A 25,530-nucleotide genomic window follows, 5' to 3' on the forward strand; every position below is an offset into this window, starting at 1 on the left:
CCAGTTAAATACCAATAAAAACTCTCAGATTCGGTTGGAGGGCCTTGTTAGAATGACGCAAGACGCCACGCCATGACAGATGACTGAGCCACTAAGTTAACAGCTGACTAGCAGGTTAACGCTTGGGTTTCCTCGCTTCAGATAAGACAGAGTACAAAAAGGAGAAAGAACTATAACCAATTCCATGATTTATCACCCAACTGAGCAACTTGTGATCCAGTACCGGTTTCAAAAGTAAAAGTTAAAGCATGGAAACGTTTTGATAAATTTCACACACAGCAGCGCTGCAAACACCACCATGTCTCTGCACTGAGAAATAACTCTTGCAAATTGTTGTTTTGTATTTACTTTTATTAGTGTAATCGGGCCAATTGCCGACCACAGATCTGTGTTTTAGAACAATAACACTGAAACAAGACGTCTGCAGTTCTTCGCCTATCCTGCAGGGGGCGCGCGAAGAACTGCACCTGATGCTGATGATGAAGGACCGGAGGATAGGCCGGGGCGGTGCTGCATCTCTCAGACGGTCGTCATGAACCCGCTGGACGGTTCCGGTACTCCCAGACACGAGGAGGCCGCGGACAGGCCATACAGCCAGGGCGCGTGGGCACGCTTCTCCTCCTGGCTGGAGTGTGTGTGCGTCGTTACCTTCGACCTGGAGCTTGGACAAGCCATCGAGGTACGTTGGTTTAGCATCGTTAGCTTCAGTCATGATGGATCCAACGACAAGAGGCAGGTGGAAATGACATGATCGATGAAGGGATCAGAGGAGAGTTTATCAGTCAGAACAAAAGAAACCGGGACTGCTCCTCATTCTGCACCAAACTTCATTTAAAAAACACACAATTCTTTGTTTTTTGCCTTCTTGACAAACATACTCAGATTCTGTCCGATTGATCTATTGTTGAGTTCAGTATTCATTGATCAATATATCAGTTTTGATTATCAGTCATATATGTGCAGGATAGTTGTGATTAAGGAGCAGTAGATGCAGTTTTGTTAAAAAAGCTGAGGAGCCTTAAATCAGCAGAAATCTAAATGAAGTTTGGTATAAGTCTCTCTTCTTCTTCTAGCTGGTTTATCCTCAGGACGTGAAGCTCACTGAGAAAGAGGTGATGATCAATAATCTTTTTAGCTTTTATCTTCATGTTATTGAGCACAGATTCACTGATTGTTTCCTTTGTTTCGTTATCAGAAAACCAGCATCTGCTACCTGTCCTTCCCTGACTCTTACTCAGGTAAATTTAGCTAACTAAATGTGTTGGGGAGGTGAGAGGTCAGAGCTCACGTGATCTGTCTGATTTCCCAGGATGCCTTGGGGACACTCAGTTCAGCTTCAGGTTACGTCAGTCTGTTGGCCGCAGAGAGTCCAGGTTCAGAGATGACGTCTACAACAAAGATGCACCTGTCACCTTGCAGGTGAGACCTGCAGGCTGCGGTCACACAATGTTCGGTGTAAACTGCAGGACGCAGGTGTAAACCTGAAGTAACAGTAGGTGAGATGTTTGCTCAGGTGTAAACAGGAAAAAACAGCAGGTGTGGTGTTCTCTCAGGTTTAACCAGGAAGTAGCAGCAGGTGCGATGTTAGCTGTGGCCCAATTCAGGGACTGCAGACTTCGAAGTGCAGATTTGTTGACTACATACGTCACTGTGGTTCGCCAAGCACTGTCCCAATTCGAAGGAGCCTCTGAATCCACCCTACAAATCCACACTTTGTTTGCCCTCAAAACAATTCTTGTTGGCTAGGTAGGCTGTCCCATTTCACAAATGTTCACTGTGTGAAGTGTGCAGACCTTGAATTGGGACACGGCCGTTTTCTCACATGTAAACAGGAAGTAACAGCAGGTTTGATGTTCTCTCAGGTGTAAACGAGAAGTAACAGCAGTGAGATGTTTTCGTGGATGTTTTTCTTTAGGTTATTTTTTTTTTCAGGTTTGTTCCTCTGTTGTTGTCTCTTTAGAGAGAAACGGCACATTTCTTTGGGTATGTCTACTTCAGACAGGTGAAGGACGTCTCTGTGAAGAGAGGTTACTTCCAGAAGGTAACTGACCGGATCTCAGTTGTGATGGGATGATTTATCTGGTGGGACGTTCGTAGCCGTGTGATGGTCATGTGACTCTGTGTTTCAGTCCTTGGTGTTGGTGTCCAGGCTGCCATACACTCGCCTGTTTTACTCGCTGCTGCAGATCATCGCACCTGAGTTTTTTGAGAAGCTGGAGCCTTGTCTGGAAGCAGGTGATGACATCATCATTTCATCATAAGCAAAAGCCAATCAGTTTTTTGTGATGTTACTTTCATGTTTTTACTCCACTCCTGCTTTCAGTTTGTAACGAGATTAACCAGTGGGCGGCACCCACCCCTGGACTGACCCTCAACTTACCTGTAATGGGTGTCATCCTACAGGTGAGAAATTTCTAGAAAGTTACAGAGTGAAGAGTGGGTGTGGTAAACCTGAGCGAAAACAGGAAAACCAGTTTTTCCAGCTCAGTAGTATCTTGGACCATGTTGATTGGATCTCTGTGGTTTCCATGTGTACTTCTCTGTTGTGGGCGATATTTTCCCATCACTCATGGAGTTTCTGATGTTTCAGGTGAGGATTCCGTCAAAGACAGACAAACCAGGAGGAAGTCCAATACGACAGCCCGCCACAGAGGTCAGAACGGTTCTCTTACCTGTTTGTTCTGATGCTTCAGGTTCTGTTTATAAGAAAGGTGCTCTTTCTTCAGAACATCCTGCCAGCTCCGATGCTGCTGCCGACCATCCATGAACTGGACCTTTTTAGGTCAGTGCTGCTTCCTGTTTCTACACCTGTCTCATCTACGGCCCTGTATTTAGATTTAAAAAACAATCCCTGGTTCACCTGTGTCCTACTCAGGTGTTTCCAGTCAGTTCTGATCCACCTGCAGATGCTCTGGGAGCTCACCCTGCTCGGGGAACCGCTGGTTGTCATGGCGCCATCTCCAACCATCTGCTCAGAAACCGTGCTGGCTCTCATCAGGTAGCTGAGGATCACCCAGTGCCTGGCAGCCAATCACAGGGCAGTGTTTAATATGTTGCTATGGTAACAATATGTGTGCGTGTGTGTCCATCGTCAGTTCCATTAGTCCTCTGAAGTTCTGCTGTGACTTTCGCCCTTATTTCACCATCCATGACAGCGAGTTCAGGGAGTACACAACCAAGACTCAGGCCCCGTAAGACCCATACACCTGCAGAATACACACCTGGAAAACACAAACCAAGAGAACACACACCTTTCATCACATGTATCTCGCTTGTATTCTTCAGGCCAAACGTGGTTCTGGGCGTCACCAACCCATTTTTCATCAAGACGTTCCAGAACTGGCCGCACATCATCCGACTGGGAGAGATGAAGATGGCAGGTGACTTTTTCTTTTTTCTTCATCAGGTTCTTCCTCCTCACCTTCTCTCCTTACCTGTTTACATCTTTCCGCTATGTTCACTTACCTGTTCAGTCTGATAACTGCTTACCGTAGGTCACCCCGGCTGTCAGAAAACGGTAGTCTGCCCGGTGGAGACACTGAGAATCCTTCAGAAAGAAAGAACAGGTTCCACACCTAGTAAATTTCACACCTGGTTGTGTCTTTCTCCTCTCATCCAGGTGATTTACCAAAGCAGTTGAAGCTGAAGAAATTGTCCAAATTAAAGACACTTGACACCAAACCAGGTAACCTTACCTGACACACCTGTCTGCAATAGTTTGTTTTAACTGTAGCTTGTGTGGCACATTTTGTTGTGTGTGTGTGTGTGTGTGCAGGTATCTACACAGCATACAAGACATTTCTGCATAAAGACAAGATCCTGATCAAAAGACTTTTGAAGGTGAGAAGACATCCATGTAGACACACCTGAGGCGGGGTGGACAAAGCTTCTCAGATGTATGTGTGGATCTGCAGGGAATCCAAAGAAAGAGACCGTCTGAGGTGCAGAGTGCCATCCTGAGGAGACACCTGCTGGAGCTGACGCAGAGCTTCATCATCCCTCTGGTAAGAAACCAGATGAGACCAGAACAGGTGAAATGACGAGTATAACCAGAATAGATGATACTAGGACTGGTGAGGCCAGGACAGGTGGAACCAGGGGCCTCGTTTATCAACCGTGCGTAGAAAAGGTTCTGAATTCTTGCGTAGGACTGAAATTTAGAATGTGTGTAAGTAGAAAAAAATCCTGATTCATCAAACATGCGTGCGCACACCGGTAAGTACGCTCTGTTGATAAATCCCATCTGTTCTAAATAACCATGCTTGCGCATGTTCTGGCTCATTTGCATTCAGAAACGCCTCCAACTGACCACATATAGTAGCAGCAGTCCCTTTAAGAATGCGTAAATGGACTTTTTTCTCTCCAAAATCATGGCAAAGAGGGGGAAGAAGAGGAATTTCTCCGACACCAAAATTGAGGTACTTGTTGGAGAAGTTGAAAGAACCAGAAAATACTGTTTGGAACAGGTAATGCAGGTGTGACCAACAAAAGAAAAAATACAGCTTAGGAGAAGATAACAGCTGCAGTAAACTGTTGGATCAGAGAAAATAAATTCTGATAAATCATATGAAGCACAGAAATTAATGTTGAAATGCTCACCAGCCAGCCATCCTCAGCACTAGGGTTTGTATTACGCAGGTAAGAATTGTGCTTAAATTTACATTTTCCTACGCCAAGTACAAGTTGATAAATCTGATATTTTGCATGGGGATGTTCATACGCACACTTCTGTGGTTGATAAATGAGGCCACAGGACAGGTGAGATCTGGATAGCTGAAACCATGATAAGTGATACTAGGAGCGGTGAGGCCAGTACAGGTGGAACCAGGATAGATGAGACCAGGACAGCTCAAACTAGGGCAGGTGAGACCAGAATAGGTGAGACTGGGTCAGGTGAAACTTGGACAGGTGAGGCCAGGGCAAGAGGAACCAGGATTGGTTAGACCAGGACAGCTCAATCTAGGGAAGGTCAGACCAAGACAGGCTAAACCACGATAGGTGACACCAGCTCATGTGAGACAAGGACAGATGACACCAGGACAGGTGAAACCCAAACAGGGGAAACCAGGACAGGTAAGACCAGGACAGGTGAAACCATCTTAGGAATAAATGTTTCACTTCTCAGTTTTTTATTAAAGTATTTTATTAAAACTAATTAAGCCATGAACCATCCAATCACAAAGACGTTTCCATCTGCTAGGAGCGCTACATGGCGAGTTTGATGCCGCTGCAGAGATCAGTGACGCCCTGGAAGGTAAACTGGAGGTGGATCCTCAGATCACAATAATGTCATTCGTGACAGGCGTTCGTTTCCTTCTGTTCAGACTCCTCCTCAGATTCGTCCCTTCAGTCAGGATGAGTTCCTGTCCACTCTGGACCACGCTGGTCCTCAGCTTACCTCTCTACTCAGAGGTGATTGGATGGGTTTGTACAGGTATGTTACACCTGTACAGGTGTCCACTTAACATCCTGATATTGCTGATGTCTCTGATGTGTTTTTGTCTCAGGAAGTTTTTCAGGTCTCCAAACTTTGATGGCTGGTATCGTGAGCGACACAAAGAGATGACCCAGAAACTGGAGAGCCTTCACCTGGAGGTTATCTGTGACGCTGTGAGTCCCTCACCTGTAACACCTGTAACTGTCTGAGACAGACAAGTCCCCTGAACTGGTACCATTGTATCTGTAGGATCTGCTGGGCTGGACCAAAGACAAGTCTGAGGTGGAGATTGTGGATCTAATCCTGAAGCTCAGAGAGAAACTGGTGAGTTCATGTGAAACAGGTAAAAAGAGGACTGAGGTCAGTCATGTGACAAAGAAAGTCAGCCATCTTTAAATTTGGGACAAAACAAAAACCTCCAGGGGTTAAAATCCAAAACCACCAACCTCAGATGATCATCATGACAGTCATTATTTACTTGTTGTAATGGTGTGTTCAGTTTGTACTTGTTGGATGTTGGATTTTCCGATTTCCCAGTTGGAAATACAACGCAAACGCCCCTTGAAGTCGGATATCCAACTCGGAAAGTTGGGGAAAGCTCAACAACCCCGACTTCACCCGGCAAAGATGGCTGCCCAACAAATCAACAGTTATTTGTCCTTGCATAAACTTTATCTACACTAAACAAAAACAAGTTGCATGCACGAGAAAATGCATCAAAACAGCTGCTCTCTCTTTTTCCATTTTGTAAAAAACATTTACAATTTTTTATATGTAAAGTCATGGTTTATCTTTCTTTATCTTTCTTTCGTCTTTCATATATTTCTGTGACAATTTCCACATACTGGTTTATTAGGGTTAGGGGTATGTAAAAAGAAGGGGCAGTGTGGGGTGGTCACAGGGTGGACTGGTAAAAACTGATGGAAATCTATAAAGGCCAGATCAAATGTTCTGGGTTAGCATTCTTGCAGACCATCTATGATACCGCTGCTGTGGTCTTCCTGCTGTCTCCTGGAGTCAGGATGAGGTCTTGACTTGACTTCCATCAGGATCTGAACACCAGGACCTGAACACCAGGATCTGCACATCATCATGTGAACATCATTCATGTTGGTTTTTACTGAACACATGAAAACTGTTTTATCTACTTACAGGTTAACAGTCATGCTATCTGGCAGGTTAACAGTCATGCTATCTGGCAGGTTAACAGTCATGCTATCTGGCAGGTTAACAATCATGCTATCTGGCAGGTTAACAGTCATGCTATCTGGCAGGTTAACAGTCATGCTATCTGGCAGGTTAACAGACATGCTATCTGGTAGGTTAACAGTCATGCTATCTGGCAGGTTAACAGACATGCTATCTGGCAGGTTAAAACTCATGCTATCTGGTAGGTTAACAGTCATGCTATCTGGCAGGTTAACAGACATGCTATCTGGCAGGTTAACAGACATGCTATCTGGCAGGTTAAAACTCATGCTATCTGGCAGGTTAACAGACATGGTATCTGGCTGGTTAACAGTCATGCTATCTGGCAGGTTAACAGACATGCTATCTGGCAGGTTAACAGACATGCTATCTGGCAGGTTAAAACTCATTCTATCTGGCAGGTTCACAGTCATGCTATCTGGCAGGTTAAAACTCATGCTATCTGGCAGGTTCACAGTCATGCTATCTGGCAGGTTAACAGTCATGCTATCTGGCAGGTTAAAACTCATGCTATCTGGCAGGTTAACAGTCATGCTATCTGGCAGGTTAAAACTCATGCTATCTGGTAGGTTAACAGTCATGCTATCTGGTAGGTTTAAACTCATGCTATCTGGCAGGTTAAAACTCATGCTATCTGGCAGGTTAAAACTCATGCTATCTGGTAGGTTAACATTCATGCTATCTGGCAGGTTAACAGTCATGCTATCTGGTAGGTTAAAACTCATGCTATCTGGCAGGTTAACAGTCATGCTATCTGGTAGGTTTAAACTCATGCTATCTGGCAGGTTAACAGTCATGCTATCTGGCAGGTTAACAATCATGCTATCTGGCAGGTTAAAACTCATGCTATCTGGCAGGTTAACAATCATGCTATCTGGTAGGTTAACAGTCATGCTATCTGGTAGGTTAACAGTCATGCTATCTGGTAGGTTAAAACTCATGCTATCTGGCAGGTTAAAACTCATGCTATCTGGCAGGTTAAAACTCATGCTATCTGGTAGGTTAAAACTCATGCTATCTGGCAGGTTAACAGTCATGCTATCTGGCAGGTTCACAGTCATGCTATCTGGCAGGTTAAAACTCATGCTATCTGGCAGGTTAAAACTCATGCTATCTGGTAGGTTAAAACTCATGCTATCTGGCAGGTTAACAGTCATGCTATCTGGCAGGTTAACAGTCATGCTATCTGGCAGGTTCACAGTCATGCTATCTGGCAGGTTAAAACTCATGCTATCTGGCAGGTTAACAATCATGCTATCTGGTAGGTTAACAGTCATGCTATCTGGTAGGTTAACAGTCATGCTATCTGGTAGGTTAAAACTCATGCTATCTGGCAGGTTAAAACTCATGCTATCTGGCAGGTTAAAACTCATGCTATCTGGTAGGTTAAAACTCATGCTATCTGGCAGGTTAACAGTCATGCTATCTGGCAGGTTCACAGTCATGCTATCTGGCAGGTTAAAACTCATGCTATCTGGTAGGTTAACAGTCATGCTATCTGGTAGGTTAAAACTCATGCTATCTGGTAGGTTAAAACTCATGCTATCTGGCAGGTTAAAACTCATGCTATCTGGTAGGTTAACAGTCATGCTACCTGGCAGGTTAACAGTCATGCTATCTGGCAGGTTCACAGTCATGCTATCTGGCAGGTTCACAGTCATGCTATCTGGCAGGTTAACACTCATGCTATCTGGTAGGTTAACAGTCATGCTATCTGGTAGGTTAAAACTCATGCTATCTGGCAGGTTAAAACTCATGCTATCTGGTAGGTTAAAACTCGTGCTATCTGGTAGGTTAACAGTCATGCTATCTGGCAGGTTAAACAGTCATGATATCAGTCTACCTTCTGGATTTATAACTGCTACTGCAACTTGACAAGCTCTGTTTTTACCAACATCAACTCTTATCCATCTTTGTTGTTGCATTCACTGATTTAATTCTTCCTAAACCTGTTACTGGTTGTTGTTGACTAGGGTTGAAGCAAAACTGAAATAAAATGATTAATTATTCTATATGTGCTTTGTGGACTTGGAGAAAGAGTTTCAACCATGTCCCCCGGGAACTCCTGTGGGGGGTGCTCCAGGAATATGGGGTGTCAGACACCACTGTAGGAACTATCCGGTCCCTGTACAACCGGTGCCAGAGCTTGGTCCCCATTCCCGGCAGTAAATCAAATTTGTTTCCAGTGCGGGTTGGACTCCGCCAAGGCAGCCCTTTGTCACCGATTCTGTTCATAACTTTTATGTAAGTATTTTCTAGGTGCAGCCGAGGTGTTGAGGGGATCCGGTTTGGTAGCCTCAGGATTGGGTCTCTGCTCTTTGTGGATGATGTGGTTCTGTTGGCTCCATTGGGCCGTGATCTTCAGCTCTCACTGGAGTGATTTGCAGCCAAGTGTGTGCATCGGTCTGTGGAAAAGCTCTTGATTTACCGATCAATCTACACTCTGACCCTCATCTATGGTCACAAACTGAGGGTAGTGACCGAAAGAACAGTGCCGAATACAAGCAGCCAAAATTTTTTTTCCCGCAGGGTAGCCGGGCTCTCCCTTAGAGACAGGGTGAGAAACTCGGTGATCCGGGAGGCTCAGAGTAGAGTCGCTGCTCTTCCACATCCAGAGGAGTAGATAAGGTGGTTCGGGCATCTGGTCAGGATGCTTCCCGAACACCCTGGTGAGGTGTTCCAGGCACGTCCCACCGGAAAGAGGCCCCGGGGAAGACCCAGGACACGCTGGACGGACTACATCTCTCGGCAGACCTGAGAACGCCTCAGGATCCCCCCAGATGAGCTGGGGAATGTGACCGAGGAGAGGGAAGTCTGGGATTCCCTGCTTAGGCAGCTGCCTCCGCAACTCAACCCAGGAAAAGCAGCAGACAATGGATGAAAGGATTTTGTTTATTAATCCACTAATGGGAGGAATTCCTTTTCCCTCTTTGATTTGTTACTTCCTGTTTATCTCATTTAATTCCTGTTTACTAGTTAAGCTTCTGTTTCCCTTCCGGCTTAGCTTGTTTCTTTTCCCTTTAGCTTCTGTTTACCTCCCGTTTAGCTTCGGTTGACTTCCTCTTTACTTTGAATACTTCCTATTTGTGTCACCCAGATCAGAGCTCGGAGGCAGCAGCTGCAGGTCAGAGACGGAGTTGTAAACAAACTGAACTGTTTCATCGAATCAGTCATCGGATCGCTGCCACAAGACCTGCAGACGGTTCTTCACACGCACTGAGGACCTGGACCTGGTTTTGGTAGACTTGGATTAATTGCTCCTGGTCTGGTTCCAACAGAGGCTGGAGTTCTCAGATGTTTGTGGATCAGAAAATGAGAACAGCAACAAACCCTTTTGTTTCCTTCATTGTTAGGGGAATGTTTGCTTCTGTTTTGAAAATAAAAGCTGAACCAATCGTGTTAGTTTTGAGTCAGAATTACTGATCACTGATGGATCACTGATCCATCCTGTTCCCGCTGCTTTACAGGAAAAAACCAAACATGATGCAGAAAAAAATCTGTTTAATGTCAAAGAGAAAAAACAAACACACAAAAAAATGCTCACACCAAGTTCCTCCACCTGGCTCACCTGGGCCCCGGGCCCCACCAGGCAGGCCCCTGCAGCCTCATGACGTGCTGCTTCTCCTGTGGGCTGAAGTGGAGGATGGTGAGGATGGCGCCAAGCGTCTGCCGCCGTCCGCTGGCATCCTGTAGCGTCAGGAAGCGGTATACAATGTTCTTCAGGTACTCCATGTTGGCACCCTCCCGGTTCTGGTCCCGGACCAGCTTGTCGAACCGGGCCTGGAGCTCCGCCTCCTTCTCGTCGTGGCGCTCGGCGTTGGCGAGCATCTTGGCTTGCAGCTGATGGAGGTCGTCCTCCAACCGGTGCTTCTGCCGCCGCAGCGCGCCCACCTCCACCTCCTTACGGGCCAGCTGCTCGGCGTACAGCAGCAGCATGGACTCTGTGGGCGTGGCTCGTCGCAGTGCATGGCTGATGCCGTCCACGTCAGGGGCATCCTCCTGTGCAGCATCAGCTGGCTCGTCCGCCTCACGGCTGGAGGTCAGCGCGGCGGTACGCAGCTTCTCTAGATCGCGGTCTTTTTCGTCCAGCAGCGCCATGGTGCGCTCCCTCTGCTTCTGAAGCTCCGCCTCCAGACGCAGCAGATCATCTCGATGCAGTGCTGCCACTCGCTCCGCGTCCTGCCGGTTGGCGTGCTGCTGCGCCGCAACCTGCTGCTGTGCCTCCTCCAGCTGCCGGCGGTGCTGTGCCTCCGCCTCGTCGCTCTGGATCCGCAGCGTGATGTACTTCTCGCGCAGCTCGGCCAGCTGATCCCGGACCTCCTCCAGCTCCTTGGCCTGGCAGCCATCTTTGGCATTCTTGTTCTTTAGCACCACCTGCGCGCGCAGTTTATAGCGCTCAAAGTCCTCCTTCAGCTGCCGCAGTTCCTGCTTGTAGAACAGGACTTCATCCTGGCCCGACTCTGTCTCGGCCATGTCCCGGATGTTTTGGTCCGGGTTCTTCTGGGCCGCCAGCAGCAGCAGTTTTTTTACCGTCTGCAGTTTCTCCTTCAAGACGCCTACGTCCAGCTGGGACTCATCCAGACCGGTGGATGTCCTGCTGGATGTCGCCATGGCCAGCGTCTTGTTCTCTGAGTCCAGCTGCAGGATCCGTTCCCGGAGTCTCTGAGCAGCCTGCTGGTCTCGCTGCCTGGCCTTCTCGCAGGACCCAAGGAGGTCCGACAGCTCTGAGACCCGTTGCTCCAGACCTGCCACCCGGTCCTCTGCAGCCTGAGCACGCTCACGGGCATGCTCCTCCGCCTCGCACATCTGCAACACAACGGAGACATGGTCAGGTCCGAGTCTACAGTCTGGGTCCCCTATCTAGGTCCCCGATTCAGGTCCCTAAGCCAGATCAAAACCAATGAATGTACCTGATCCAAGACCCTCAGGTCAGGTCTGACTCTTCAGGTCTGGATCTGGTTTTTGTCTGAGTTCAGGTAGGTTCAGGTCTGGTCTCACCTTGCAGGTCTCGATCTGGATCTGGTTCTGAAACTGGGTTTTCAGCTCCTGCAGTTCTTGCTGCAGCTCCTCCACTCTAGGATCTGGGTTCTTCCGATCCTCCTCGACGGCCTGCAACCTCTTCCTCAGCTCGTCACACTGCTCCCTGGCCTGGCTCAGGTGGAGCTCAGACTCCGCCCCCCGGTCTGCAGCAGCGGTGACATCCTGCAGGTGCAGATCAGCCTCCTGCCTCAGGTCCCGCTCCTGCTGCAGGATCCTCTGGAGCTCCCGGAGCTGCTGGGCGTGGTCAGTCTGCTCCTGCTCACGCTCATGCTGCTGCGTGATGACACGGGCACGGCTCTCTGCCAGCTGATGCTGAACCGTCCGCAGCTCCGCCTCCTGCTGTGTCATCACAGCGACCAGATGCTCCTGTAGGTCCTCCAGCTCCTGTTTCAGCTGGCGCTTGTCAGCTTGGAAGCTCGCTTCCATCCGAGACTTTTCCTGCGTCACTGTGGCCAGGGCGCCGGTGAGCGTGCTCAGTTGGCTCTTCAGCTGGGCGATGCGGCGCTCTGCTTCTGCGCTGAGAGGGGGTGTGTTCTGTTGATGCTCTGCCTCCATGCCACTGCTCTCCGTTTCGGACTCCACTTGCAGCTGCTGGAGAAACAACTAGAATGTCACACCCAGGTCAGGTGACCCTAGACCCGATTCATGGCTGGTTCAGATGACCTTAGAGGCCATTACATCATGATCAGGTCATGTGACCAGAGACCATTACATCAGGACCAGGTTAGGTGATTTTTGAGACTTACCACAGAGCTGGATCTTGGTCCTGGTTTTCCCTGGTCCTCCCCGCTCTGGTCTCCCCTGGCAATCTCGGTGGGCAGTTCCACGGATGCGGTCGTGTCTACACTTTCCTCACTGTGAAGCGAGCAGCCATCCTCTGGGAGTTCGGGTCCTCCAGAGGTGGGCAGGCCCTGCTGGTTCAGGTCCACATCCTGGGTCACGGTCAGAACCTTCAAACTGGCCTCCAGAGCCTCCTTCTCCTTCAGAAGACTCTTGTAGGCCCGAACCACGTCCTTAAAGCGGGTCTGGTACTGGACCAGCTGCTTCTTCTGGGACTCAATGGTGTCCAGCAGTTCCTTCCTGCTGGGACCGCCTCCAAAACTCATCCCGAACTTCTCCATGCTAGCCCACCAGGTTCTGATGGGTGCAGTCCCAGATTCAGTCCCCTTAGCTTAGGTTTAGTCCAATATCCGGCTCAGGTTGAACCGGACCAGCATCATACAGGTCTTCTGGGACTCGATGGGAACTTAGATGGGTCTCATGGATTCTGAAATGAGGGTTCACAGACCTAATTAGAGATCAACAGAGATCCTGGTTCTGCCAATCAATCAATGGATCTGTTTGACGTCCTCAGACTGTTCAGATAAACCAGCAAAAGGATTAAAAACCTTAAAAAAAAAGTTTATCTGACAGAAAAGTGGACAGAACTGATCTGGAGGACTTGCGGGTCACCATGGCCTCTATGACGTCATCACAAATTTATTAGGCTCATTCAGACAGACATCTGTCTGACTTCATGGTCAGGCAAGAGCATCATGAGTCGTCAGAGGCGGATTATAAAGGCCCCGTAATCGTTGCTGTGACGACTGCAAGGATGGAAGATCTCGCAGTATTTGCCATCGTCACTACAGATGTGATCGATGGCAAGGAGATCCCATTTTTCCTTCAGGATAATGTAATTGTAGAGCAAGGCTATAATTCCTTCAATAATGGCTCCATGGTTAACTCTGTGTTTAAGTAGCCTGGCCTTTGTAGTTACTCACCAACGTGGGCAAATAAGAATAAAAAATCTTTATTAGGCCCTCAGCCAGGAAATTGCTTTGTTGCAACAATACAGAGGCAGTAACAAGAACACACACACAATAAATATGTACAGGATGAGTATGTACAGTGTATAAATACCTACATAAATGTATATAAATATGTAAAGTCAGTTTCCATGTGTGTGAAGTCTGACAGCTGCAGGGAGGAAAGAACTGCGGTCTCTGCCCAACGCACAGCAAGGATGGATGATAATAAATGGTAGACTGGTCTAAATCTCTGTTTGAAGTGGGCAGGTCAGGTCCCAGACCCTAACCCACTAGAGATGCTATGACCTGAAACTAAACACATCCAGGGAATTTGACCGAGCTAAAACAGTTCTGTCCGGAAGAATAGGTTTTCCTGGCCCTTGTTACTCCGGGTGCATGTAATAATAGCCTGTTCAGAGTACTGAGACAGCATTGTTGTTGGTGCCAATTACATGAACTTGTACTTCACCATTAGACGTGTCTTGCAGACAAAATGTTATTTACCTGTTAAGGTGCAGGGGTGCGCATCGAGCCTCTACAGAGCTACGCCAAGCCTACAGCTGTTACGCAGACGACCATAAATCCGCCTTTACGCGGAGGTACTCCCTTGTGATTGGTCAGTTTGGGATCACATGTTGCCGGATTTCTGGCTCTTCTGGCTTAATGTGTAGATATATACACGTAGATGTCGCCTCTGGCGCTGCTGTCTATTGGAACGATGGATCAGCGCGGCCGCCATCTTGGGCCGGGGTAGGCCGCGTCTACTTACTGCATTAGTCTACAGAGGCAGAGGTCTATCATCGATTAAAATCACCATAACTTGCTGAATTTTCATACGATTTTAATCGGCTTGGTTTATTAGAAAATAAATATATATATTTATAATACAACAGATTATTATTTTTATTATTTTATATCATGCACTTACACATACTCAAACACACACCCACATGCAAACTGATTTTCTTTTCTGCAATACTCAGAAATAATAATGGTGATGCCATATGGAGTTATATTGTATTTATAATATGAATAATATAAAATAAAAATAAAAATAAATGAATGCTTTAAAAACAAAATAAAAAAAAAACAGAAAAACAAACACTCATTAAAAAAAAGGATTGCCTAAATTAAAAATTTACCAAAATACCCCCAAAACGAAATACCTCAGTTAAAGTTACATCTGTTCCTCTTGTCATTTTCATACAAAATAAAGAACCCAAATTTACTTCTGATGTGACGAGCCCAACAAGTAATGAACCTGATAAAGATACCAAAGAACACAACACCAATATAAAACACACGTTCAAGACCAGAGAAATTTGTACTGAAGGGATCGTTCAGAAGGAACCATTTCTAATAGTGTATTTTATTGTCATTTAGAGGGGACCCCGTTGTGTTAGTGAAATATTAAGATTACATTAGAAATTGTCATGACACTAACTTTGCAAAGATGGTCAGGAAAATTAAAAATTAATAGTATCACTTCTTCCTTTAAACCAGTTGACTGTCCAGTCCTCTGGGTTAAAATGACGGCTGCAGACGACTGAACAGTCCTTCGGTACAAAGTTTCTCCTGCTACCCATGCTGCCTCCTTCATTTATCTTCTGAAAACATACAAAACAAATCCATCTGAACATTGTACTCAGTTCTTCTGTAGCTAAAGTTCTAGTTAGCGCCATGAAACTGATTTAATAGATAATGTTTAAATGCCATGACCTACTTAGCACAATTATATGAAGTGGCTTATTGATGCTTAAACCATCTTACTGTAATCACTGTCTTACTAAGAAAAACATTTTTTTATTTTCTTGTCCTGACATAAGCTGGTTTAATTTATGTTACGTCATATACGTTACGTTAAATACGTCAAATTCAACAAGTTCATAACAGTTAAATAACCACTTCTTACTTGTGAAATATTATCCCTGTTATCTTGGTTTCGGTGTCTCTTTTACAGGATCATCCGTATGCAGCACAAAATCTGGCATTTTGGTTTCACAAACAGTCTAACTGATCTGACCGGGTCTGAAACCCCGGCCCGTGTTGAAGTGACTGACAAGCCCGAACGCGGCATCTACGTTTATATATCTATGGATAACCACCGTTTTTAAAAACAGTACCCTGTGCATCAAGTTGATGAGCGGCTGATCAAATTATTTCTTCGTTATCTTCCACAAGCTAATAAAGACACTGAACCATACTGTCCTCTATTGTTGTTTTAAAACAGGAAATACCTAGCGCACTCCGACCTGGTGAGTTTACTGCTGCCACCTTCAGGTTAGGAGGAAAAACTGCAACACAACACCAAAACGACGCGCACCCCCTACGCTCGAGTACGAGAACAAACTCACCAGCGTCAGCTACGCCGCAGCCGACCGCACGCAGACGTCGCGCGAGCATAAATCCGCCTTTAGCTTACAGAGAAACAACATGCACCAGAAGCTCAACCAAACAGTCCTGTTCAAAGGGTTTTAGCCAAGCCATGTTTTTAAGGTTGCCCAAATTGAACCAGTAGTGTTTTAACACCACTGGAGCCGATTGTAAACAGTCTACCAGTTTCATCCGGTTCTTACCTGAATATCAGCGGTTTCACGCACACGGTCAGATTCCCACGCGCTCAAATCACGCACACGCTCAGAGAATCTGTTAACCTGCCGATACCGATTCTGGAATTAAAAAGCCAAAGCCCATAATTATCTGTCAAATGCAACCATGTTCACCCACACCGGAAGCAGTCGAGCAGGAGTCGGGAACTGAATGTTATGTTCAAAGACATCAGTACAAGTACCAGGCCACCCGGAGCAAACAATCATCTTAATTTAAATGTTAAAATCTGCTATACACAAATATTTTAAGTAACAGACATCAAATGGAGCCCCATTAACCTTTAATTTGTTTTTAAATAAATAGACAATACTTTCATTTTGCTCTAAACCATTTTAAATACCATTTTATATGGATAGACAAGACTTTCATTTTGCTCTAAACCACAAATTTACGATCTTTTGCATGAACCTTAAACACAGCATTTACTCTGTGCTGTTAATAAAGTTTTTACAAGGCAGTGACGTCAATTGCTCCGCGTTGGCCTGGACGTGGCACCGAGGAGGAGCTGCGCCCACAGACCGCTCTTCTCAGCCTGTTCTGCGTCAGTTTCCCGGCTTCTGACAGCAGCTTCTTCGGACTGAAGACCCCCATCCTCCACCGCCAGGTTCTCCCGCCCCTCTGCTCCAACGGAATCCCGTTCAACATGGGTCTGACCATCTCATCTCTCTTCTCCAGGCTGTTCGGGAAGAAGCAGATGAGGATACTGATGGGTGAGCGTTGCGGCTAGGCTAACTAGCTCCGATCCAAACGGCCAGGCACCGGCGGGCTGATGAAAAGTCCCTCCGCAGACTGACCACTGTTCTAACCGGACCGATTTTACTTTGTTTTCCGTTACAAAGACATGACTGGTCAAAGCTAAACCCGCTTTTAATACAAAATAATAAAAGTATAAGCTAATGGGGTTAGCCACCAGATGCTAACGGTCAAAGCTAACGGAAGGATTGCGTTTGTTTACCTTAATCTAGTTTAAATGTGTTCAAATTAACTTTCTAAAGTCAGTTTTATGTCTCCTGGGTAATGTTTTTGTGCGTTTAGATCTAGTTTGTTGAAGGTAATTTTGTATTTATAATTTTATTTATTTTTTCTGTTTTGATCCGTTATTTTGTGGATGAATTTTTATGTTGAGATCCAGGTTCTCAGTGTTTTAATAGTTTTCATTTCTTCATCTGGTTTTAGTGGGTCTGGATGCAGCCGGAAAAACCACCATCCTGTATAAACTGAAGCTCGGAGAAATCGTCACCACCATCCCAACTATTGGTAAGTAATCAATAAGCAGGAATCTACAGGTGAGGGTTCAGACAAGGACAGGTGCTCCTGACAGCTCCAAATTCTGGTCTTGGTTCAGATCAGAGGCACGTGTTTTCATTCAGAGACACTGAAGACTGAGGTCCAAAGTTCAGGTAGATTGCTGGCAAGTTCTCTGATTGGCTGCTTCTCTTCAGACACACATGTTAAGGTGTCTCTCCCCCTGACTGAAGCGGAGAAAATTTTTCATTGAAAATAAACTGTAAATAAACAAAGTTTACTTGTCTTCCTACTATACCGGACAGCGCTGGACACCGTCCCCCAGTGGGGATGCATTGTTCGTCCACCGCTTAGCGGCGTCCTCCGCTGCAGAGACAGGCTGTACATAATGGGTGGGAAATTACTGTCAAAGGTAAAACCAGGTGTTAACCAGGAATAGTTGTGGTTAATTATTTTTCTGTTTAACAAGATAGATATTTATATTATAATCCTGTGGTTTAAAAGGTGTCTAAGTCTAAGTAAAGCCTAATTAGTTTTACACCAATGCATCCATAAATAGATCTATTTTATCATGATATAGTTAAATAAAAATAGTACAGAGTGTAGATTTTACACAGAAACCTAATGTCATTTTAAAACACTATACTACGAAAACTAACATAACTACTTATTAAAAGGTTTTTAAGAAATGCATTGCACCAGTGAAAACCATGGCAACAGTGATAAACGTTATAATAAACCCTGTAGTTCTGACAAGGTTCTGTGTTGTCTGAAGTGGGCCTAAAGGCTCTCACATATAACCAGCAATATAGGCTGGATAACAATGTTATGAATGACAAGGGCCTGAAAAAAAAAAAAAAAAAAAACAAACAGTTCATTCTTACTATGAAAACAAACTCCTGGTGATCATGTTTACAGAGCGTTCAGCTCCAAACTGCAGAAGGTCCAGGCATCTTTCCTCCGTTCACTCCCGTTGAAAACTGATAACTTGTGAGGACCAATATGGCGGCGCTGCTGACGTACGAAGCAGGGACCATTGTGGCGTCTACGTGTAGTTGTCTTTGTGGCTGACGGTCTGCACATGCTCAGGGGGAACCTTATCTGGTGTGTGTGTTTCAGGTTTCAACGTGGAGACTGTGGAGTACAAAAATATCTGCTTCACAGTCTGGGACGTTGGTGGTCAGGACAAGATCAGACCTCTTTGGAGACACTACTTCCAGAACACACAGGTACACCTGGAGAACACAGCGGAGAGTTTTCAGTCCCAGATGTGGCGGTTAGAGTATTAATCCGTGATTGGTTTTCATGCAGGGTCTGATCTTCGTGGTGGACAGCAACGACAGGGAGAGAGTCGCTGAGTCAGCGGAGGAGCTCTCCAAGATGGTGAGTAATGCAGATAGTCACATGACCTGCAGGTACTCAGTCACATGATTGGAGACCAGGGTGACTCTGATATAATCTGAAATTTTAGTAATTTCCACCATTTTAAATAATCTGATGGTGAGAGATGATCGGGTGGACCTGGACGGCTGGGGGATGATCTGAAAGACTTGGGGATGGATGTTATTGGTAACATGGGTCACATGACTCTCTCCACAGATCCAGGAAGACGAGTTAAAGGAGGCGGTGCTTCTGGTGTTTGCAAACAAACAGGATCTTCCCAACGCCATGGGGGTCAGTGAACTCACCGACAAACTGGGCCTGCACAGCCTGCGCAGCAGAACCGTAAGAATCAATAATCAGTATGCATGTTTAGATGGACAGTCACTTGTTTACTGTTTTGACCTGCTGTTTGTTTGTTTGTTTGTTTGTTTGTTTCAGTGGCACGTTCAGGCCACCTGTGCCACTCAGGGTACTGGTCTTTATGAAGGTCTGGATTGGTTATCCAATGAGCTGTCGAAACGCTAGGTCAGCTGACAGGAAACAGGAAGTAGCAGACTGATGTCACCGTGTACAGACTGAGGAGGAAGAGGAGGAGGAGCCTTTCACAGGACTGGTTCTGGGTTCTTTGAGGGTTTTCTTTTTCATTTTATTTTTTTTTAAATTATAAATGTGTGTCTGTAGGAGGAAGTGATGTCATGGACACTGAGCTCACCTGGTTTCCCATCATCCTCTTCTTCTTTTGCAGGTGTTTGTTAGATTGATTTGTTCTCTTTTAATCCGCATGTTTTAGCTCCAGATCATGTGATGGGAAAAGAGGGGCGGGGCTTATGATGGGTGACAGTTACCTATGAGTTGAGGAGGCGGGGCTTGTGGCAGGTAACGGTTACCTGGTCATCTGATGACTCATTCCACAGAGCCGAACCTGACGGCCTCGTTATTCCTCATTAATGTGAAGAAGAAGAAACGCAGAGATGGTCGTGATGCAATAAAGTTTGTTTTTCTTCTCAGCTGCTTTTCTTCTTCTTCTGTGGTTTTCATAATTTAACCATGTTGATGTGAAGAAGTTGCATTAATCCAACAAGATGACATCATCTGAACCAGCTGGCAACCACAACTAAAGCCTTCAGGACCAATACCTTTTCCTGGTTCAGGACCAGAACTGCTTCCTGGTTGGGTCCAGAAAGACGTTCCATCCCAGTTTATTTTGTCTTGACTCAAGATTAAAGACCTGAAATAAACACTTGAATGATTGACTGATGAATGAGCAGCCGATCATGTGACCGCTGACCTTGTTGGTCACTAACCCTGATGAATACAACATAGTCAGCCGCTGATCCGTTGAAACAATATTCTTTATTTAAACAGTTTACACAAACAGCTGCAGGACTTCCTCATCTTCATCGCCACTGGACCGTTTTTACACGCTGATTGGCTCATGCTGGTTATTGTGACGTTTGACCACGAAAACTTTCTGGCTGGAAACCGTCACCGTGTAAACAAAGTCCTCCAGGATCACTGCAGAGAGACAGGTGAGGATTTAACATGAGAGGCGTCACCATGGTAACGTGGAAGTTTATGAAACGGAACAGAACTTTCCGCTGAGCAATTGGTGTCTTAAGCAGTTGTTACCATGGTGATGCAGCAAGTTAAACGCGTTACCTGACATGCGCTTAAAGGGTGGATCAGCTGAGCCAGATAACCGGAAGCGGCTGGCTGTTCTGACCATCTGCATCATCACACCCGCTGCGTGTTCATCGTTCTCCAGCTCCCCTGCAGACTGGACACACGAGGGCGTCACAATATCATCATCGATAATCAGTCTTTGAACGAGCCGTGTTTTACACTCACAGCCAGAATCCCGTCCTCGCTGATGACCAGGTACCCGAGCTGGTCCGGGATTCGCTCCAGACCCGCAGTCAGCGCCGCCGTAGTCTGCAACCAGGACAGCAACAAGCTGACAGGCTAACCGCTAATAGCGTCCGTATACTCCTCACACTGTAAAGTCCCAGTTATGTGAACGCCCCATAGCTCCAAGAAATATGATTAAAAAAACCTAGAACTATAAACTAAACTTTAAACACTCACCATTTTCTTCTTCGGTCGCTCCTCTTTACTGGAACGGCTGCATTCCGTCTGTCTGGGTGACTCTCACGTGACTCCCACGTGACTTCTGGCACATTCACGTGCAATCGGAAAATGGTCCGGAAAACTGTCAGTGTGTCTGCCTCTGTGTGCGCTCGTCAGAGTTGTGTGTGTGTTCCCAAAATAAATTTTGTTTTTAAAGCCTTGACCGCAGATGATAGTGCTGTATTGAGTTCATGTGAGAATAGTGTAAAGCAAGGCTTGCTGTCAGTCCATTTCTTTTTATGAATGTGAAATTTTCGTAAAACTAGAGAATGTGGAAAACATGATGAACCCCGTTTTGCTTGTGAGATTTACAAACATTACTTAAATACGGCTCAGTGACGTCACCGGTTTTCCTCAGAAAGAAGCAGGAAAACAGACGTTTACACTCCAAATCTAACATTTCTGGCATTTCTAAAGTTTTTTTTATATTATTTTGTGATGTTTCAAAGTCAATGTTTGTCCCACTAAACCTGGTTCAAAGAATGTTCTAGAAAATTCCCTCATTTCCAACTTTCTGGGTGTATGAAACAACTTCATACAGAAAATGTAAAAATCAGACTTTAAGGTGATTAATGAAAAGTTTCCTCTTGGTGTTTTCAGCTATCATCAGAACCAGTTTGTTCATGTTAAATTGAGCATTTGAATGAATGAATGAATGAATGAATTAATTAATTAGTCTTTGTCAGATAGGTCAACTAACGAGCAGACACGCCCTGCATCTCAGATTTTAACAAGCAACACAAAAGCAGTATTTTAACTAGTAATACGTTTTAAAACCGTTAACTTAGTCGCCAATATGGAGAAAAAGAATGATGAGAGGATACCATACAGGGACAAGCTTATCAAGGAGGCCCGGGATCAGTTTTTGGCCAAATTGTCAACAGTCAATAACATAGATCTTTATGACCTCAAAGCTAAGGAATGGAGCTCCGATGCTACATTACTACCTCCAACCTCATCGCTGGACATAAGCTACCTCATTTATGGTATCAGTGCTTACATGTTCAGAAAGTTCAGAAACTATAAATCTCTGGAAGCTCACGAACATTTCAGGAATGGCTGGGATGGCAGGATCTGTTCACATTTCCACCGCAGGACTGCACAACACAGTCTCACTGCAAAGGTAAGCTCACCTGCTGTTAGTGAAGTTATGACTGTTGGTTAGGGTTACTTTACTTGTTTTGTCTTATTTTCTTTACTTATTTAAACTCTGAGCATAAATGATTCATGTGCATGACAATGTTGTAAAAGAAACAACTTCCATCCATCCATTTTCTGCCGCTTATCCGGAGTCGGGTCGCGGGGGTAGCTGCCTAAGCAGGAAAACCCAGACTTCCCTCTCCCCGGCCACATTCACCAGCTCATCCGGAGGGATCCCGAGGCGTTCCCAGGCCAGCCGAGAGATGTAGTCCATCCAGCGTGTCCTGGGTCTTCCTCGGGACCTCTTTCTGGTGGGACGTGCCCGGAATACTTCACCAGGAAGGCGTCCAGGAGGGATCCTGACCAGATGCCCAAGCCACCTCATCTGGCTCCTCTCAATGTGGAGGAGCAGCGGCTCTACTTTGAGCCCCTCCCGAATGACCGAGCTTCACACCCTATCTCTAAGGGACAGTCCAGCCATCCTGCGGAGAAAACTCATTTTGGCCGCTTGTATTCGCAGTCTTGTTCTTTCTGTCACTACCCACAGCTCGTGACCATAGGTGAGGGTAGGAATGTAGATCGACTGGTAAATCGAGAGCTTTTCCTTTTGGCTCAGCTCCTTCTTCACCACGACAGACCGATGCAGAGTCCGCATCACTGCAGACGCTGCACCGATCCCCTGTCGATCTCCCACTCCATCCTTCCCTCACTCGTGAACAAGACCCCGAGATAAGTGAACTCCTCCACTTGAGGCAGGACCCTATTGCAGACCCGGAGAGAGCACTCCACCCTTTTCCGGCTGAGGACCATGGTCTCGGACTTGGAGGTGCTGATTCTCATCCCAGCCGCTTCACACTTGGCTGTGCATCGCTCCAGTGAGAGCTGAAGATCACGGCCCGATGAAGCCAACAGAACCACATCATCCGCAAAGGGCAGAGACTCAATCCTGAGGCCACTGAACCAGATCCCCTCAACACCTCAGCTGCACCTAGAAATTCTGTCCATAAAAGTTATGAACAGAACAGAGTCCAACCCGCACTGGAAACGATTCTGATTTACTGGACCAAGGACCAAGCTCTGATACCAGTCATACAGGGACCGGACAGCTCATACAATTACCTCTATGATGAGGAGAAAGCAAGGACCAAGGTTTCCCTTGTCCGGACGTGGGTCACCGAGGCCCCCCTCTGGAGCCAAGCGTTTGTGGCTGGGCCTTTGCCCATGGGGCCTGATGGGCTCACCACCTGCAAGAGGGGCTATAGGGGTTGGGTGCAGTGTGAGCCGGGCAGCTGCCAGAGGCAGGGACCCTGGCGGACTGATCCTCGGCTGCCAAAGCTAGCTACGTGAAATACCACCTCTCCGGCGGGGAAGGAGCCTGAGCAGGTGCGTGAGGTTGAACGGTTTCGGCTGGATATAGCTGGAATGACCTCGACGCACGGCTTGGGCTCTGGAACCACTGTCCTTGAGAGGGGCTCCATTGTGAAGTTACTCCTGGTGAGAGGCAACGAGCATGCTCATTCCCCGCCAACTTGGCGCCTGAATGTGTGGGTTTACCCCGGTGGACGAAAGGGTAGCCTCCCTCCGCCTTCGGGTGGGGGGATGGGTCCTGACTGTTGTTTGTGCTTATGCACCAAATAGCAGTTCAGAGTACCCACCCTTTTTGGAGTCCTTGGAGGGGGTGTTGGAGAGCACTCCTTCGGAGAGGACTCCCTTGTTCTGCTGAAGGACTTTAATTCTCATGTGGGCAATGACCTGGAGGGGCGTGATTGGGAGAACCGCCCCCCCTAATCTAAATCCGAGTGGTGTTTTGTTGTTGGACTTCTGTGCTCGCCATGGACTGTCCATAACGAACACCTTGTGCAGACAAAAGAGTGCCCACATGTGCTCTTGGCACCAGAATACTCTAGGCCGCAGCTCAATGATCGACTTTGTAGTCGTGTCGTCGACTTTGCGGCCGCATGTTCTGGACACTCGGGTAAAGAGAGGGGCGGAGCTGTCAACTGATCACCACCTGGATGTGAGTGGGCTCAGATGGTGGGGGAGGATGCCGGTCAGGCCTGGCAGACCCAAGTGTGTTGTGAGGGTCTGCTGGGAACGTCTGGCAGAATCCCCTGTCAGAAAGAGTTCCAACTCCCATCTCCAGCAGAGCTTCAACCATGTCACAGGTAAGGCAGGGGACATTGAGTCCGAATGGGCTGTGTTATGTGCCTATATTGTCGAGGCGGCAAGCCGCAGCTGTGGCAGTAAAGTCGTTGGTGCCTGTCGTGGCGGTAACCCCCGAACTCGTTGGTGGACACCAGCAGTAAGGGATGTCGTTAAGCTGAAGAAGGAGTCCTATCGGGCCTTTTGGCCTGTGGGACTCCAGAGGCAGCTGATGGGTATCCGCAGGCTAAGCGGACCGCAGCTTCGGCGGTTGCTAAGGCAAAAACTCAGGCATGGGAGGAGTTTGAAGAGGCCATGTAAACTGACTTCCGGACGGCTTCGAGGAGATTCTGGTCCACCATCCGGTGGCTCAGGAGGGGAAAGCCGTGCTCCGTCAACACTGTGTACAGTGGGGCTGCTGACCTCGACTTGGGATGTTGTGAGGTGGTGGAGGAAATACTTCGAAGACCTTCTCAATCCAACCAACACGTCTTCCGATCTCTGAGGCTGAGGTCGCTGAGGTGGTTAAAAAGCTCCTCGGTGGCAAGGCCACAGGGCTGGATGAGGTCTGCCCAGAGTTCCTTAGGACTCTGGATGCTGTAGGGCTGTCTTCACTGGCACGCCTCTGCAGCATCGCATGTTTAAGCTGACACAACAGCCAGTGGTACGACGTCTGTCAGTCACGTTTTCTGCCCAGTTTGCATCACTGAATATTCGCAATCCAAGTTGCTCATCGTTACTTTTCTGTAACACAACTGCTTCTCACTTGTCCCCTTTATGTATCTCAACACGTGTTTTACAGTAGTCCACTGCTCTTCTGTTGGTCTGGAAAAATACTGACAGTGTGTACCAGACTCAGATCTGGTCTGGTACATGTTGCTAAGTAGATTAAGGTCAGTGTTCATTCAGGCAGTTCTTTTTTTTTATTTAAAACAAAAACTGGAAAAATTTAAAAACCACTCATTTTTTATTTTTAGTTTCCTAATCCAAAACGTAAATTCATCATTTTCCGATTTTGTGCCCAAAAGGAAAATGGAAAAAATGGATAATGAGCGCTCAGACTTCCTTTTTGATTTTTCCTTTGAGGCAGGGGCGTGACCTGGAAGTTATGATCGCACGTAGTGGACAATGGAAGAAAAGAAAAGAAAGGGAAACTTTTGCAACAGAACGGAGAGCTTCATTTTGTTTAAAGAAAATAAAAGGGTTACCTTCAGAGCTGAGGACACGACAACAGAAAAGATTTCTGTTCCATTCCAGGTATGTACCTGTGTGACTTTCTTCTTGATCTGCTGCTACTACTATTTTAAAGTATGTGGAGTATGTGATTAGCTTCTTCACCACAGCCAAGCTAGCTGCAGACGTCAAAGTTGTAAGCTATCATTTTTTTTCTTGTTGTTGTTTTTTTCT

At 46.5% G+C, this 25,530-nt stretch overlaps 5 protein-coding genes across 17 annotated transcripts; 3 read left to right on the forward strand and 2 right to left on the reverse strand.

Annotated features, from left to right (window-relative positions):
• The first annotated feature begins 344 nt into the window (after nucleotides 1-344).
• On the forward strand, nucleotides 345-10,041 carry dennd6b (DENN/MADD domain containing 6B). Of its 3 annotated transcripts, none has more exons than XM_041976964.1 (20): nucleotides 348-679; nucleotides 1,074-1,112; nucleotides 1,196-1,238; nucleotides 1,310-1,419; nucleotides 1,961-2,041; nucleotides 2,130-2,235; nucleotides 2,324-2,403; nucleotides 2,591-2,653; nucleotides 2,727-2,782; nucleotides 2,876-2,998; nucleotides 3,096-3,191; nucleotides 3,286-3,380; nucleotides 3,620-3,685; nucleotides 3,776-3,840; nucleotides 3,915-4,004; nucleotides 5,201-5,254; nucleotides 5,325-5,434; nucleotides 5,508-5,610; nucleotides 5,687-5,761; nucleotides 9,749-10,041. In XM_041976964.1, the coding sequence occupies exons 1-20, from the start codon at nucleotides 533-535 to the stop codon at nucleotides 9,887-9,889; spliced, it is 1,743 nt and encodes a 580-aa protein (XP_041832898.1). In that variant the 5' UTR covers nucleotides 348-532; the 3' UTR covers nucleotides 9,890-10,041. The 3 variants fall into 3 exon arrangements, with proteins under 3 accessions (XP_041832900.1, XP_041832898.1, XP_041832899.1); XM_041976965.1 differs by having other exon boundaries at nucleotides 355-679; nucleotides 9,744-10,041; XM_041976966.1 differs by lacking the exon at nucleotides 1,961-2,041 and having other exon boundaries at nucleotides 345-679.
• LOC121634381 lies at nucleotides 6,678-9,207 on the forward strand. Of its 6 annotated transcripts, XM_041976963.1 has the most exons (3): nucleotides 6,678-7,143; nucleotides 7,432-7,455; nucleotides 7,672-9,207. In XM_041976963.1, the coding sequence occupies exons 1-3, from the start codon at nucleotides 6,698-6,700 to the stop codon at nucleotides 8,519-8,521; spliced, it is 1,320 nt and encodes a 439-aa protein (XP_041832897.1). In that variant the 5' UTR covers nucleotides 6,678-6,697; the 3' UTR covers nucleotides 8,522-9,207. The 6 variants fall into 6 exon arrangements, with proteins under 6 accessions (XP_041832897.1, XP_041832893.1, XP_041832895.1 ...); XM_041976959.1 differs by having other exon boundaries at nucleotides 6,678-8,271; nucleotides 8,440-9,207; XM_041976961.1 differs by having other exon boundaries at nucleotides 6,678-7,455; nucleotides 7,792-9,207.
• Nucleotides 10,042-10,130: 89 nt separating the features above from the next.
• Nucleotides 10,131-16,219, reverse strand: gcc1 (GRIP and coiled-coil domain containing 1). Of its 6 annotated transcripts, XM_041976952.1 has the most exons (5): nucleotides 16,053-16,219; nucleotides 13,981-14,254; nucleotides 12,433-12,953; nucleotides 11,645-12,289; nucleotides 10,131-11,452 (listed from the first exon to the last, which is right to left on the reverse strand). In XM_041976952.1, exons 3-5 carry the CDS (start codon nucleotides 12,805-12,807, stop codon nucleotides 10,211-10,213), a joined length of 2,262 nt encoding a protein of 753 aa, XP_041832886.1. In that variant the 5' UTR covers nucleotides 12,808-12,953; nucleotides 13,981-14,254; nucleotides 16,053-16,219; the 3' UTR covers nucleotides 10,131-10,210. The 6 variants fall into 6 exon arrangements, with proteins under 6 accessions (XP_041832886.1, XP_041832889.1, XP_041832888.1 ...); XM_041976955.1 differs by lacking the exon at nucleotides 13,981-14,254 and having other exon boundaries at nucleotides 11,645-12,274; XM_041976954.1 differs by lacking the exon at nucleotides 13,981-14,254 and having other exon boundaries at nucleotides 11,645-12,277.
• Nucleotides 16,220-16,545: 326 nt separating this feature from the next.
• Nucleotides 16,546-19,721, forward strand: LOC121634384 (ADP-ribosylation factor 4). The gene is made up of 6 exons (XM_041976967.1): nucleotides 16,546-16,796; nucleotides 17,263-17,343; nucleotides 18,451-18,560; nucleotides 18,643-18,714; nucleotides 18,931-19,056; nucleotides 19,153-19,721. The coding sequence occupies exons 1-6, from the start codon at nucleotides 16,730-16,732 to the stop codon at nucleotides 19,237-19,239; spliced, it is 543 nt and encodes a 180-aa protein (XP_041832901.1). The 5' UTR covers nucleotides 16,546-16,729; the 3' UTR covers nucleotides 19,240-19,721.
• A 330-nt stretch (nucleotides 19,722-20,051) lies between these two features.
• lamtor4 (late endosomal/lysosomal adaptor, MAPK and MTOR activator 4) lies at nucleotides 20,052-20,907 on the reverse strand. Its single transcript, XM_041976968.1, has 4 exons — nucleotides 20,800-20,907; nucleotides 20,563-20,646; nucleotides 20,374-20,491; nucleotides 20,052-20,229 (listed from the first exon to the last, which is right to left on the reverse strand). The coding sequence occupies exons 1-4, from the start codon at nucleotides 20,800-20,802 to the stop codon at nucleotides 20,132-20,134; spliced, it is 303 nt and encodes a 100-aa protein (XP_041832902.1). The 5' UTR covers nucleotides 20,803-20,907; the 3' UTR covers nucleotides 20,052-20,131.
• Nucleotides 20,908-25,530: the final 4,623 nt, after the last annotated feature.

This window comes from Melanotaenia boesemani, chromosome 23, assembly GCF_017639745.1.
Source record: "Melanotaenia boesemani isolate fMelBoe1 chromosome 23, fMelBoe1.pri, whole genome shotgun sequence".
NCBI classification, from domain to species: Eukaryota; Metazoa; Chordata; class Actinopteri; order Atheriniformes; family Melanotaeniidae; genus Melanotaenia; species Melanotaenia boesemani.